Source organism: Marmota marmota, unplaced genomic scaffold (genome assembly GCF_001458135.2).
Source record: "Marmota marmota marmota unplaced genomic scaffold, marMar, whole genome shotgun sequence".
In the NCBI taxonomy this organism is placed as follows: Eukaryota; Metazoa; Chordata; class Mammalia; order Rodentia; family Sciuridae; genus Marmota; species Marmota marmota.
In genome coordinates, this window is record NW_025999913.1 from 11,977,276 (window position 1) to 11,991,802 (window position 14,527).

The 14,527-nt window shown below is 46.9% G+C and overlaps 1 protein-coding gene across 4 annotated transcripts in view; it reads right to left on the reverse strand.

Moving 5' to 3' along the window:
* The window catches only part of Atxn1 (ataxin 1), a 389,216-nt gene that overhangs the window by 9,269 nt on the left and 365,420 nt on the right, over positions 1-14,527 (reverse strand). For all 4 annotated transcript variants that reach the window (XM_048799826.1, XM_048799823.1, XM_048799824.1 and 1 more), the window contains one exon: positions 11,825-13,832. In XM_048799826.1, the coding sequence (XP_048655783.1) occupies positions 11,825-13,672 (1,848 nt within the window). In that variant the 5' untranslated portion in view covers positions 13,673-13,832. The remainder of the gene's footprint in view (positions 1-11,824; positions 13,833-14,527) is intronic.

Genomic DNA, 14,527 nt, shown 5'->3' on the forward strand with positions numbered 1-14,527 from the left:
CAAGAAATGCTGACAGCCCAGAACCCTGTTTGGGGGCCTGTTTTATACAGTGCAAGGCAGAGCAGTTGTGAAACCAAGTGGGCTTCTGATAATCTCAAAAGAAGAGTGGCAGGGAAAGGACTTCAGAAGGGTACCTCAAGGAGAGGGCTCTTGGTAAACCCACTACTGGGTTGTGGCCACAGAGCATCACACCTTAGAAAGAATGATGACCAAGAAGCAGACAGGCCTTTCAAGTCCTAAAGCTCAGATCTGAATCATTTCGGTACCTAAAATTAGATTAAGGTCTTAGAAGATTATTTCTGCAAGTGATTTGACAAATTTTGTAAAAAGTAGGGGATGGGGGGCAGCAAGATCAGATAACATGAAAACCAATAAGGAGAGCAGACAATAAAAAAAATCAGACTCATAGGAGCTTCTGAAATAGAGTCATCAGATATAGACTTTAAAAATGACTATGCTTACAATATTTAAGATTAAAGGTGAGATTGAGGGTGGAGAATTAGAATCTATTTTTATAAGATCCATGGACATTCTAGAATTCAAACAACACCCCCTCTCCTTAAGAATGCAATGCATTTTAAAATGAAATAGTCAGCTGAAGAGAAGATTAGGGAACTGGATTCTAGTAAGAGCTTTAGAAGAAACTATGGAGAATAAAACGGCTGGGGTTGTGGCTCAGCGGGGTAGAGTGCTCACCTAGCACATGCAAGGCCTTGGGTTTGATCCTCAGCACCACATAAAAAAATAAATAAAATAAAGGCATTGTGTCCAACTAAAAAATAAATTAAAAAACCCACCTAGAATAAAATGCAGAGACAAAAAGATGGTTAATACAGAAAAGAGAGATTCGAGAAGGTCTAATAATAACTTGAATCCTAGGAGTAGGGGAGAGAAAGAATGGGACAGATGTAATACCTGAGATGATGATTAAGAATTTCCAGAAGCAAATGAGAAACAATAGGTCAAGGATTCAAGAAGGATTGACCTCAAAGAAAGAAAAATAAAAAGAAATCCTCACCTAGGTAGGCTGTCATTAAACTAAAGATACATCATCTCCAAAGTCTCCAGAACAAAATAAACGTTACTTCCAAATAAGCAACAATTAAACTCAGTTTGTCTCAACAAAAATAATGTTATCCAGAAGACTACAAAATACCTTTAAAGTACTAAAGAAAAATTGCCAATTAGAAATTCTACAAGGAGAGAACAAATCCTTCAAAAATTGAAGCAATATAAATACACTATTTTTTTTTTTTTTTGGCAAACTACAATAATTCACTGCCAATGAGTCTATACTACAGAAAATACTAAAGAGTATTCTTTAGGTAGGAAAAAACCCTGAATCTGGATAAAAGTTTGTAGATTTGGGGAAGAATGAAGGACAAAGTAAATGGTAGGTGTGTGGGTAAATCAAAATGAATACAAACTTTCTATTGAATTTTATATACATGCATACACACAGAAACAAATAATTGAAATTTAAAAAACTCTCTTAAAAGTAGTCAATTTCCATATAATGTATATGGACTGTGGCTTTAGAAAAGTAGAACTTAATCTTCTTAATCTTCCTTGATAACTCAATCAAAGATAGTTATAGATACATACACTATTTGTGTGTGTTTTTTTTTTGTTTGTTTTTTAACTGTGTGTGTGGCTCTGGGATAGAACCCCGGACCTTGTGCATGCTAAGCACAGGCTCTACCACTGAGTTATATCCTCCTAGATAAACTCTTTGAATGACAGGCTATTAGGTCTACAGCTGTGTTTCTAGAAGAGACAACTGTGGTGAATTTCCATGGAAGTCCTTCTACTACTAACAGGAGCCCATACACATGTGCATGTTATTTGGGAGGGAAATGCATTATTCTGGGCCCTTTTAATCTTGTAAAGATAGTTAAATTCTTTCTAATGTCTACACTTTGCCAAACAATCAGGGGACAAACTTTTTTAAAAAAGTATTTTGTTTACTGCTCATAATTTATTAGTGAGATAGGTATTGTTATTCCAATTTTATTAATAGTTTCAGAGACATTAAATAACTTGCCTAATGTCATAGCTATTAGCTGATGGAATGGGATTTAATCCCAGTCCTTTGGCCCCCAAACCAACCTTCTTTTTCCTTTGCCTCCTGACTTCTATACCCTGTAAACAAAGACATTTCAGAATACCAAAGGGATGACTTAACATTCTCATTACCCCCAACAGCAGTGAATCTGACTTGAAATAAGTAGAATTCAATGATGTGAGCTCACAGGCTTACAGCTACAATTCAAGTCATCCTATGTGTGTGTCTGACAAGGCTGATGTTCAGTTTCAAAACCACATTCATAAGTGTACACAAACTGGTTGATTAGCTCTTAACCAAAATGTCTGGTGGTCCCAAAATTTCAATTATCACATTACAGATACTCATCCTGCATTTGCATATGTACATGTGAAACACAGTTACCAGTTACAGTGTCAAAACTTTCCACTGAGTTCAAAGTGGGAAGATCATGCTGGAGGGGACTCCAAATATCCTCTCCCTAACTTCTTAAAGCCACTAATAACATAAGATGTGTAGAAGGAACAAAATCCTATTTCAAATGGGGATTATTTAGCTGCATTTCCAAAACAAAGTTCTCGGGTGTCAATGTCTCCTAAGAATCCACCAGACTTACCGTCTGCTCACTTCTACCTAATGTCAGTTGGAGGCAATGGGATATTTTGATGCCAGAGGTCCTATTTCCAAACACGGATGCCTCTTTTTGGCCCTGCACCACTCACTATTGCTTCCTGGTTCTTGGACACACTGCCTCTTTGCTGGCAGACAACCTGACACCTACTGATGCGCAGGTCCTTAAGTGTGTACACCGGCTTATATATGCTTCTTGGAGCAGCCAGTGCTCATTTTCTAACAATAACATCTACTGTAGACACACAGATAAATCTATATGTTTCACTTGTTACCAAAATATCTATAGACTTAGAGGAAATGTCTCCAGGGCCTTTACAACAGGCTCCATAATTGACTGGCTTAAAAGCTATGATATTGATGTGTATGTTTACCATGAAAGATATTATAATGTTTTGGGGGAATTTCAGAAGTTTTTCTTATTCCCTCCTCATCAAAACTCCAAAGACAGGACTTAAAATTAAACTCTGCAGTGTGGCCCACAACTAGAACGGTCTACTGAAAAATTCATGAAGGAAACATAATAGGTGGGGGGAGGGAGCAATATTTGAAATGAATTCTAAAAGGAGTCGATATTAATGGAATTTATTTTAACCTTTGTCACGTTGAGCTTGTCTCTGGTCCCTTCTGCTTAAATTCTGGCTTTGCCTCCTGTGTTATCCTGGGAAAGATGTCAGAGGTTATCAGCAGATGAGTTCAGTGGGGTGTGTGCACATCAAGAGCAGAGCAGGATTATTCCAATGACTTGATCATCGAAGGCAGTTTGATTGGATGGCTCAGGAAAACACTGTTTTTCTCCTAGCTAGTCTGAACTATCTAAATAATGTGACTATTTTGTCTGAATCTTTGTGAATTGTAAAAAGTATTCCCCCCATCGTTGGTGAAAGTTTTAAAAAATCTGGTGGCACCTAGCTCAAATAAGAACTTACAACAAATCTTATTTTGTAATTAGTTTGTCATATAGACATAAGTTTTTTTTTTTTTTTTGGTACTGGGGATTCAACTCAGGAGCACTCAACCACTGAGGCACACCCCCAGCCCTATTTTGTATTTTATTTAGAGATGGGGTCTCACCGAGTTGCTTGGCACCTTGCTAAATTGCCTCAGCCTCCGGAGCCGCTGGGATTACAGGTGTGCGCCACTGTGCCTGGCTAGACATAAGCATTCTTAAAGCTTAATTGGCAGTCTGCTTTCAATGCCAGGGTATCTGGTGAGGTGGGGATCATTAACAGTTAATGAAGAAATCCCACTACTATTTAGGACACAATTTCTTACCTTCCATGAGGAGACAGATCTATACGTGCAAAACAAGTAACTTCATAAGGCTGGGGAGGTAGCTCAGTGGCAGAGCATTTGCCTCGCATGTGTGAGGCTCTGGGTTCAATCCCCAGTACTGCAAAATACCCAGCAACTTCACAACGGTGTACTTGGGTATTGGCTGTCATCTCATGAGGTCCACTTGGATGTCTACTTAGCAGTTCTAACTTGACCTGAGGAAGCAGACCTCCCAACATGCCCTGGAGGGTTCTTCCCCATCTCCACTAATTTTTCAAATTGTTCAGTATCTTCTGCTCTATCATACCACATACATCCAAATCATTGGCCAATCCTATCGATTTCTCTTCCAAATACACCATTTGTCACGACCTACCGCCACTCTCCTGCTCAGGCCTGCATAGGACTTGGTAAAAAAATTTCCAGAACAAGCCCGTCCTCACATGTTGTAGTAAACTGGTCTCTCCTTGCTGGTCCTTCAACTGCCAAGAAACATGCGCCTTCAAGTCCGTGCCCTCTTCCGGGGATCCTTTCGGCCCCCTAAGTCATTGCCCCCCCCCCCCGCCTTCTTCCTAGATAGAGCTCCTTCCCTGGCCGCCCACATCATGGAACAACCTTCCCTCCTACCTTAGTTTCCTTATATTTTTCATGATACTTTATTTTTTCAATAGAACTTTTGATGCCTCGTGTTTGTACTTACTCACATGTCTGTTTCCCTCTTCCCCTAGATCCACTGTTCTATCCCCAGAATCAGGATACCATTCAAGTTTGCCTTCCGGATAGAAAATCACTGCAATGGCACAACTGGCCAGCAGAGGGCAATGTTGAGTCAACCAAGAGGCTCTGCCCGCCCCGCCCCCTGTTTTTTCTTCCCCTTTTTAAAAAAACCAGCCAACACCCCAGCCTTAAGGCCCTCCCTAAGGAAAGGGCTAGTGCCCTCCAGAGGAACGGGAAGGACTGGCTCACCCTGGGTTGAGCCACAGCTGTCTGGCTTAGCGTTTCTCTGCCAGATGCTGCTGCACTCCTGATTTCACAAAATCAAACTCCAGTTACTTCCTGTCCACTCCAGCTCCTTCAGCTGATCATCATTAGTTCATTTTATGTTCTCATCAGGGTGCCAAACGTTTTCCAGGATGGCCTCTGATTAAACGCCAAGGAAAATAAATCAATGGGCTCAGAACCTATTAGGGGACCCCTGGCAGTGGCCACAGAGCATCTTTTCATTCCATAAATACATCCAAACACTTAAAAGTAATCTGCAAGATCAAACGTGAGCGGGTAGAGCCTTTGTCCTTTGTCAGCTCGAAACTCCCCCGCCTTTCGTCTCTGGACACCTTGTGGCTACCACCTCTCATTGTTAGGGGCGGATCTCCCGCCATCCAGCTCCGCCCTTTCCCACCCTCCTGGCCCTGTTGGGACCCCTCACCACCGCTCTGAGACACCTGTCCCCCTTCTCCCCTCATCTGCTCCACTAAAATGACCACCTCTAGATAGAGAGGCTGACAATGATATATTCGACATCTTCCTACCCTGGCTAATGACCGGCTTTTAAGATTGTTTTCAGTTCTTCTATGTGAAAGCTCAATATAATTCCCTTAACTACTTAGTCAATTACTGCATCTAAGCACTATATGCGTATGCACATATTTACGCTGTTTGGGTGTATATTTTACTTAGATGGGTGCTCTGTCTATATACACATATGTACATTTCACCAAAAACAGGATAAAGGAAAACAAGACGTCTGTTGTTTAGATGAGTCTCCTCTTCCTTCGCAAGAATCCCTGTTTTCACAACCGAGAAGGGCATCTGCTTTAAAAAACATTTTTTTTTTTTTTTGCCACCATCCCAAACATACAAACTCTGCCTGGAGCTGGGAACAATGCAATCTCTCAGATGCTGGGTTTTAATGAATATGTTTTGCTTTTTTTGTGAAATTACTGGATTGGAAATCCTTAACTTTGTCTACAAGTGAGATTCTGGATCCTGTGTTACCTGTAGAGAGAAGCCAATGTGCTTTTTTTCTTGAACAGTTTGCATGACTCTGTTCTCAACATGAGGGAAACAGAAAAACCTCTTAGCGATGACTAGAGGGGAAAGCAAGAGACCATTTACTTCAATGTTTAAAAATCATTAATAAAATAGTCAAAACTCTTCAGTTCAGTGTAAGAATATCTGTGAGTATTCTATTTAAAACATTCCATCATGTTAACGCCGAGCCTGACTCAGCCTTCAATGGAGCATTGCAGGGTTGCTCAGGAAACCCACCCCCCTGCCCCCCCAGCACAGAGACGCCTCCAAACACAAGTTCCCAACTTCAAGCTGGGGTCTTCTCACACTGTTGCCTGGCTTGCAGAACTTTCCAGTGGGAAGATCCCGTTAAGAGGCTCAGTTCAGGGCTGGCCAGGAAGGACATTATCTACCCAGCAACCACGTCAGCTCTGGCATGGTGGCATGAGGCTCTGCATGGATTGCACATTCCTTCCTGCAAACACTCGTCTCTTAGGGTCTTAAACTGTGTGCCTTAAAGAATGGTGACAAAATACTCAGCCAAAAAAAGATGCACACTGTCTAAGCCACAAAAAGACAAAGAACCAGAAATGCATATTGCTAAGTGCAAGAAGCCAGTCCCAAAACACTGCATCCAAAAATGCTGCAGCCCTATGACACTCCAGAAAAAGGTAAAAAGATTGGTGGCTGCCAGGGGTTTGAGGCAAAGAGTCAGAAAGGGGGAGAACACTTAAAGCTTCGAGGGTTTTTAGGTTGGTGATACTACTCTGAATAATATCGTAACGCTGGCTACAAAATCACAGAATGCTCAACAGACACACCCTAGTGGAAACTGTGGGATTTAGTTAATGATAATGTATCGATACAGGTTCATCAATCGTAACAGACGTGCAGGATTTTAATAATAGAAGACACTGCATTGGGGGAACTCTATTTTCTGTGCAATGTTTCATACACCTAAAGCAGCTTAAAACAATAAAGTCTTAATTTTTTTAGAAAGCTATAAACCATAACGGTCTGTGGCCACATGCCTCAATAATACATAAAAGATCACCCATCTGGGGGCACTTATGTTACACAAAGATTAAAGAAGAGCATTTTTCTCCTTCCTTTTCCTTTTTCTGAGTTGGAATCTTGCTACATTGATTGCCCGGGCTGGTCTCAAACCCTTGGGCTCAAGGGATCCTCCTGCCTCAGCCTCCAGAGTAGCTGGGACTGTAGGTGCATGCTGATATGCCTAACGTGTGTGTGTGTGTATGTGTGTGTATGTGTGTGTGTGTGTGTGTGTGAGAGAGAGAGAGAGAGAGAGAGAGAGATTCTCTTTACAATATTAGAACTGATAGGACTTTTATGACCTTTTATGACTAAGATTGGGGCATAGGCCCAGCATTCAGGGCAGTGACCAAATATCTATTTTTTGATATATTAGGATTTGCTTCCGCCAAGTCCTGCATGATAAATGTTGGCAAGGAGGTTGCCTTGGCTGCTGAGAGAGGACTCTCTGGGCTTATTTGCTGCTCGCATGAGTGCCTTGCTATTTTTAGGCTGCAGCTAATCCATTCAATGCATAACGCTGCCACCATGACTCAGAGCCCCAGCAGTCAAACTAAAAAATAGTGGAATGAAAGCAAAGCCACCGGTAGACGTGGGGTAAGCACATCATTATAACACACTGCAGGAGCGGGCACACACGCCCACACCAGGACAGGCAGGGCAAGAAAATGGCACTGAATATTAAGCAGCCACCAAGGAGGCAAGCGAAGCAGTCACCCCGGCAGGATCCAGGAAGTGAGAGACAGCTCTGATGACACATGGAGCTCGGCGTTTAGGAAATCATCGGCCAAAGAGAAGTGTCAGCCCAGAGTGCTTTACAAATCAATTTTACTACAAGTCCATGGAGCAAATCCCGGGTACTCTTCAGAAAGCAGAACCCAGGGAGCACGAGACAGAGCGGGCAGGGTGTTCATAAGATGGAACTTTGTTTGCCGGCTGGGGCTGTCCTGGCCAGGGGCTCTCCCAGTGGGCACATGGCTAACAATCTCTGCAAAAATGGAACTGGCAAGCCCCTTATATCTGTGCAGTGCTCTTACGGATCCATCCCTGACATCCAAATCATGCTCAGGAAAGCACATCCTGTATGCTCATACAGGATGGCAGGCAGTCCTTCAGCAGGCCTGGCAGAAACGGGAATTCCAGGTCACCTTGGTCATGCATGGAAGGCACTAAGAGGATTCAGGCAGGGAAAAGTACCTTAAGGTATTTGCTGGCAAAGTTCAGACATCTTACTAGGCTTTCAGAGATTGAATAGAGTTCATGGAAGGAGAGGCAGAGCACAAGGTTTTATATTTATTTCTCACAAGCAAAACTCTCTATTCAGGGCCAACAGTCCCTGAGTTGAAGCAGGAAAGGGAAACTCATGTTGTAGTGAGTCCCAGTGGAGACAGTTCTGCATATTTTCTCAGCAGCTAACTTGCTTCCTACCTAAGAACATGTTGTAGTGCCCTCGCGGATGCTACAGCCTGGGTGTCCCATCTGGGACTCGCCACAGACAGGTCCTCACATTTGGAGAATACTGAGCAGGTGATATTTGGGAGTGAGGCCCAAGGGAAGCAATCCGTTGTCCCATAGGGCTTTCAAGTATAACCAAGGGATGGCAGGTGGAGCAACTCTGTCCCACCTGTGGTGGCATGTGTCACCTGTCTCCCAGGAGGCTCACTGAGTACACACAGTGACAAAGAACACCCGAAGCTCCTTTACTTCTTACATAGCATCAGGCCAGAGGGACTGTAAACACAAAGATGCCTTGTCTGTGCATGGCAGTAGTGTGCTAGGTACGGTGAAGTCACAGGTACCAGCGACAGGTATGTGAAAACATGGTTCTCCTTTGCTGCCTTGTTAGAGCATCAGCCAGAGATGATGCCAGAGACAACTTTCCACCGGAGCAATTAGGAATTCAGTTCCTTAAAAGTAATAGCCAAGCTGGGCACGGTGGCACATGCTTGTAATCCCAGAGGCTCGAGAGGCTGAGGCAGGAGGATCGTGAGTTCAAAGCCAGCCTCAACAATTTGGAGAGGCCCTAAGTAACTCAGGGAGACGCTGTCTCCAAATAAAATATAAAAGAGGCCTGGGGATATGGCTCAGGGGTTAAGCACCCCTGGGATCAATCCCCAGTACCAAAAAAAAAAAAAAAAAAAATTAATAGCCACTCGTCATGTGCCACTAGTCCTGGCCCCAAGAGATCATCTTAGTAAGGAATCACTTTCCTTTTGTAGAGATGAGAGCAGGTGCCGCTGGGAGAGGTGAAGCAGCAGGGTCCACACAAACCCCCCGCCTCGCTCCTGGTGCTCTGCCTGCCTCGCCACGCCACAAGCTCTCTCTGGGAAGGACCCTGGTTTTCAGAGCTGGGCATCTTTTCGACTTTCCATTAATGCTTGTGGCTTGGATCACAAAGCCACGTGTCCTGTAGAAAACAACGTCTTCTTCCACAGCTTCCTGACATTCAACGTGCACATCTGCATTTCCCTGGGGGTGTGTGAGCCAAGTTGAGAAGACCTGGACATCCCTCAGGCCAGGGAGAAAAGCCCTTGGGGAGATGCAGCCTGTAGCCCTGGGAAGCTCCAGGACGTGGGACATCAGTTCCCTGTCCCTTCCCTTCTCGCCTTTCTGTAACTCTGAAGCTGAACCTGCTCCTCATGGCAAACACAGCTGGTGGAGTGTTTGAGCTCCGATGACGTCAGCCCGTCTCTGATAGGCTGCTGGAGAAGATGACACAGGGCTGGGCTGGCAGTGCCTGGGCCTTGCACTTTTTTTCCCAAGGCCTGAAGCCAAGCCTCCTCTTTAGCAGACCACAGTTCTCTTGCCTTGCTTTCCAGAATCCCTCTCTGGCATGTAGCACAGCAGCATGGGGGCTGCCCTGTAGACTGTGGATGATCCCTGACAAGCCTACCTGCTGATTTGCACCTTGGCTGTCAGCAAAGAGACTCAGTGATCAGGTCATGGGAAAGAAAAGAAAGCAGAGCTTCGACTTTACATGGAAGGTAGTTTTGTTTTTTAAATCATACAAGCATTAATTTTGCAAAGTTCTGAGCAGCAACTACAGATGGTTAGTGAGTTCTGAATAATTACGTCATTGTAAAACAATCTTGATATTTGGCTTTTTTTTTTTTTTTAAATCAGAACTTTTGAGAAATCTTTCTTGGGCTTCACCAAAGACTGTCAACCTACAGTGACATCTCAGCATAAAAAAGTATCTCAGGGCCCCTGGTCATTCATGAGCAGTTGTGAAAACATTATGGGAAATGATCTTTATTTGATCTCTTAAAGGTACTCTGAGCAATTCAAACTATTAGTTGGGATATTCAAAGAAAATAAAAAACAAATCAATCTATCAGTTATTTTGTGGCCATTTTCATCTTACACCTGGAGTGGGCTCTGCCACATTTGAGTGTTTTTAAGTCCTTAGAGAACATATCCAGAGAGGGTGGGCCCCACAGCCAGGGAGGCACCCAGCTGAGGACAAGCCTGTGAACTTGGGCTTGAACCTGCTGCTCATATAAACAGTAGGCTGTGGAACAAATGCACCCTGGAAAGGGCAGAGTGAAGGAGCCCTTGGAAATTCAGAGTTAATCACACCCCCAGTGTTTGACATGCCTTGGATTAGGCTGCACCTGACTTTACCACAAGCCCAGGAGGGCACCGGGGACAGTCCTGACTTCTCAGACTATATTAACGAACCCTTTCACTTTCTGATGCTTTGACATCTTAGGGTCTTGCTGGGAGGATCTATCTCTCCTAGGACTAGCTAATTCCTAGAGATGGAAAACAACTCACCTGAGAGCATACCTTTCTTAGGCATACCAATCAATGCAAAGCCCACACTCCCATCACCTCCTATGTTGGTTCAAGGCCCCTGTCTGCCTTCAATAGTCACCACAAGGCTGGCTCCCAGATAACCAGGACAGATCCTATGCCAGAATCCACCAAAATTATTCACACCAACCCACCCTAAGCCTGTTCACCCTGCCTCGCCCATGCCTTCCCATGGGAGTCACAATCAAGGCTCTTGACCATGTTCTCCCCTTGCTCTCTTTGCCTGGAGACACAGGTGCCTCTAGACAACCCCTGCCCCATCTCCATGGATGTGGTGTGTTCCCTTTCTTAGTTAGTATCTGGGAGTGCTAACAAAACGACATTTTCAACAAGTCATCTCCTGGTCTGCCAGCCTTGCCATACCTATATAATATTAAAATCTATATTGTAAAACCTGGATGCTGGAATGGTAGGCAGTGACTTTAGCCTTCAAGGTCCTCTTCCCCCAAAATCAGCCTGTCTTTTTTGATGATTATCACCAGAACCTGAGCCATTCAGTCTTTCTCAATCTGGGTTCCTCATTCCAATCACAGAAAAAACTGGAGTGGTAATTTTTTTTCTTCTTTTTAATTTAAAAATAGCTATTTTATACCTATCGAATCTTTTAAAATCAACTTTGATTTTTGAGATAAGTATAGATTCACATGAAATTCCAAAAACAATGCAGAGAGACCATATCCTCTTAGCCCAGTTTCCCTCAGCCTCAATGTCTCACATAACTGTAGTGTGAGATGGAGTGGCGATCTTCTTAATTGTCCCAAGGACAGCATATAACTAGTCCCATTCTAGATGCATGGAGATTAGTTTGTTACAAAAAGGACCTCTCATGGAAAATTAGGGCTTAAATTGTCTTAACACAGTGGGGATAGGCCAAGTCTAAGGTCTAGGAACTGGGGAGACCCCTTAATCCTGCTTCGCAGAAGCAATTCGGCTGGCGGGGTGATGCCGGCAGTGTGGCAGGGGTCCCTCTACCTGCGGAACCCCGGCGAGCCTTACCTGTGCTCGGTGCTCCCCGACGGCGAACTGTATCACTGCAACGCCTGGGCTGTGGCTCTCCTCGATGCGCTCCACCGTGCTGGAGTCGATCTTGAGGTCATTGCTGATCTCTGCGCTCTGGATGAAGTCTTCCGTTTTCAAGTCCTCCACCTTCTTGAGCTCTCCGTTGGCCAACTGGATGATGGAGCCTTTCATGAAGTAGGGCGGCAGCGTGGGAGGCGCTGCGGCGGGCGAGGCCACCGACTGCACCACGGGCAGATGGATCTGGGCCTGCACCATGGCTGGGTAGGCGGCCTGGGTGGCCAGGGCCTCGGGGTTGAAGTTCTCGTTCTTGGCCAGGGCGGTGGTGACGAACGTGTGAGGCACTGCAGCGAACTGGGGCGACGACGTGACTATGGCAGAGGCTGCCCCAGACGCCTCCATGTCAGTGCTGCCCACGGGGATGAGCAGGGGCTGGGAGCCGGGGATCACCAGGTGCTGGGGCAGGCTGCCGGCGTAGGTGATTGCTTGCTGCTGGCCGCTCAGGTAGCCGATGACCGGGGGTTGAGTCCCCGCGTAGAAGGCGGTGGCTGGCAGCCCAACAGGGAGAGGCTCTGAAGCACTGTGCGTCGTCTGGATGACCGTGTGGGGTGACAGCGCATAGGACCGGTGGCCGGGCTTCCCTAAGTGCAGGCCGCTTTTGTCGTTGAGGGTGGACGGGGAGGCCTCGCGGTGCGTGGCCTGCTGCACCTCCAGGTCAGCTGCGGGCGTGCTGCTGTTGGGCAGGACCATCACCGAGGCCCGGACCCCCGAGGGATCTCGACTGCTGTAGTCGGCAGGGCTCGGGTGGACCACCACGTGCCTGGACTCGTACGGGTGAGGGACGGCCTTGCTGCCCGCCTTGCCCAGGCCCAGCTCTGCCGAGGACGGAGCCCCGTACCGCCGACTCTTCTCCATCTCCCCGTTCAGGACCTCCTTGGCCTGCATGGCCTGCTGCAGCCTGCTGCTCTCGGCTTTCTTGGTGGACTCCCGGGGAACGAAGTGGCCGCCGGAGTCGGTGTACTGCACGACCACCTGCGAGGGGGGCCCCAGGGTGAGCGTGTGCGGGATCATCGTCTGATGCGGGTGGAGGTGGACGGGGATGGCCGAAGGAGAGGCCGCGCGCCCGCTGCTCTGCGGAGAGCTGGAAATGTGGACGTACTGGTTCTGCTGGGTGTGTGGGGGGGACCCCGGGGTGACGAGCCCCGGAGCCCGGCCGAGGTGCTGCGGAGGCGGCGGCTCAACCTTGTGTCCCGGTGCCTGGCTCAGACTGCCCATGCTGGCCAGCAGGGTGGAATAGGCCTCCAGCTGGGAGCGCTGGGATGGAGTGGTGGCCCCCGCAGCGGAGGCCACTGCACTGGTGACAGGGTTGGCCGATGGGGAGATCAGCTGCGAAGGGATGAAGCCGGCATAGGGCCCGCTGTACTGGGAGGAGCCGATGAACTGGAAGGTGTGCGGAAGGTGGGCGTACTGAACTGGAGACACGGGAGTCCCTGACTGCGGGGGAGGGTACGCCGTGGGCAGCGTGGTGGCTGCGGGGACTGACCTGGGAGCACTGGGTGGGGAGTAGTCCAGCCCGGTGGACAATGCTTTGTGTAAACCTATTCCCTGTTGTAAACCAAGCTCCACAGAAGTCCCTGTGGGCCCGTGCCTCCCGCCCCCATGGCCTCGGCCACCAGAGTTGCTGGGGAGCCATGCCACGCCCTCTGCCCGGTGGTTGTCGCTGGGCAGGGCGGTGGTGGCCTTGTCCTCGGAGGGCCGGCTGGTGGCGGGGATCTCGCGCTTCTTGGGAGGCAGGCATTCGTTGCTCCGCTCTTGGTTGGATTTCATTTTTCGCCGTCCCCCCTCCACGGTGACCGTTTCACTGTCTGGCTGGCTCTGATTTTAGTCTGATAAACGGAAAGTCACATTTGATTTCTGTAGGGGATCCAGGCTCTTCATGAGGAATCATCTCCCCCTGGGTACACTCGGCCAACAGCAGTTCCGGATTCTGAGAAGAGGAAGAGGGCAGCCAGGGGGGAAAAGGAGAGAGAGAGAGGAAGGGAGGGAGGGGAAGGAAGCAAAAATATCAGCCTTGGGAAAGAAACGTCCCAGCAAGATTAAGACTAAGCCCCTGGACTCCACATGAATTCCAAAAACCTGATCACAGGCTTGCAGCAGGTAAGACACTAGCCACGTTGGTCAGAATGTTCTAGATGAGGCCTGTTAACATACTGAGCTGGTAGAAACTTAAAAGCACATACTTTTTATGGAGTTAACAACTCCCCTAAGTCATTTTCAATACCCCCTTCTCCTCCCTTTTCTTCAAGGGCAGACAGACTATGCATTTCTTTCCCTGGGTGATACAGCAAATGAAGCCCATAGGAAGGACCCACCAGGTGGTCAGCTGGCCCCTGATCCCCCGAAGCCAGGTTCCGGGAAGAGCAGGTTAAAGTGCTGAGTGGTCTTTCCTGGTTATTTCTGAATTCTCACTTGCCAGCGCCAGTACTCTCAAGAATTCACCTGGCTCTAGGTCCAGACAGGATCTATGCCATCCCTAACATATACACCCACTGGCTCAGCAGAAGCAGCCCAAAATAGTTCTGTTCTCTATAACTTTGAAAAGAATTCCCTGTACAGCCACTCATGGTAACAGAAAGCCAAAAGAAATCTGTGAGGCAGGCAAAAAAATGCATTTGATTAGAG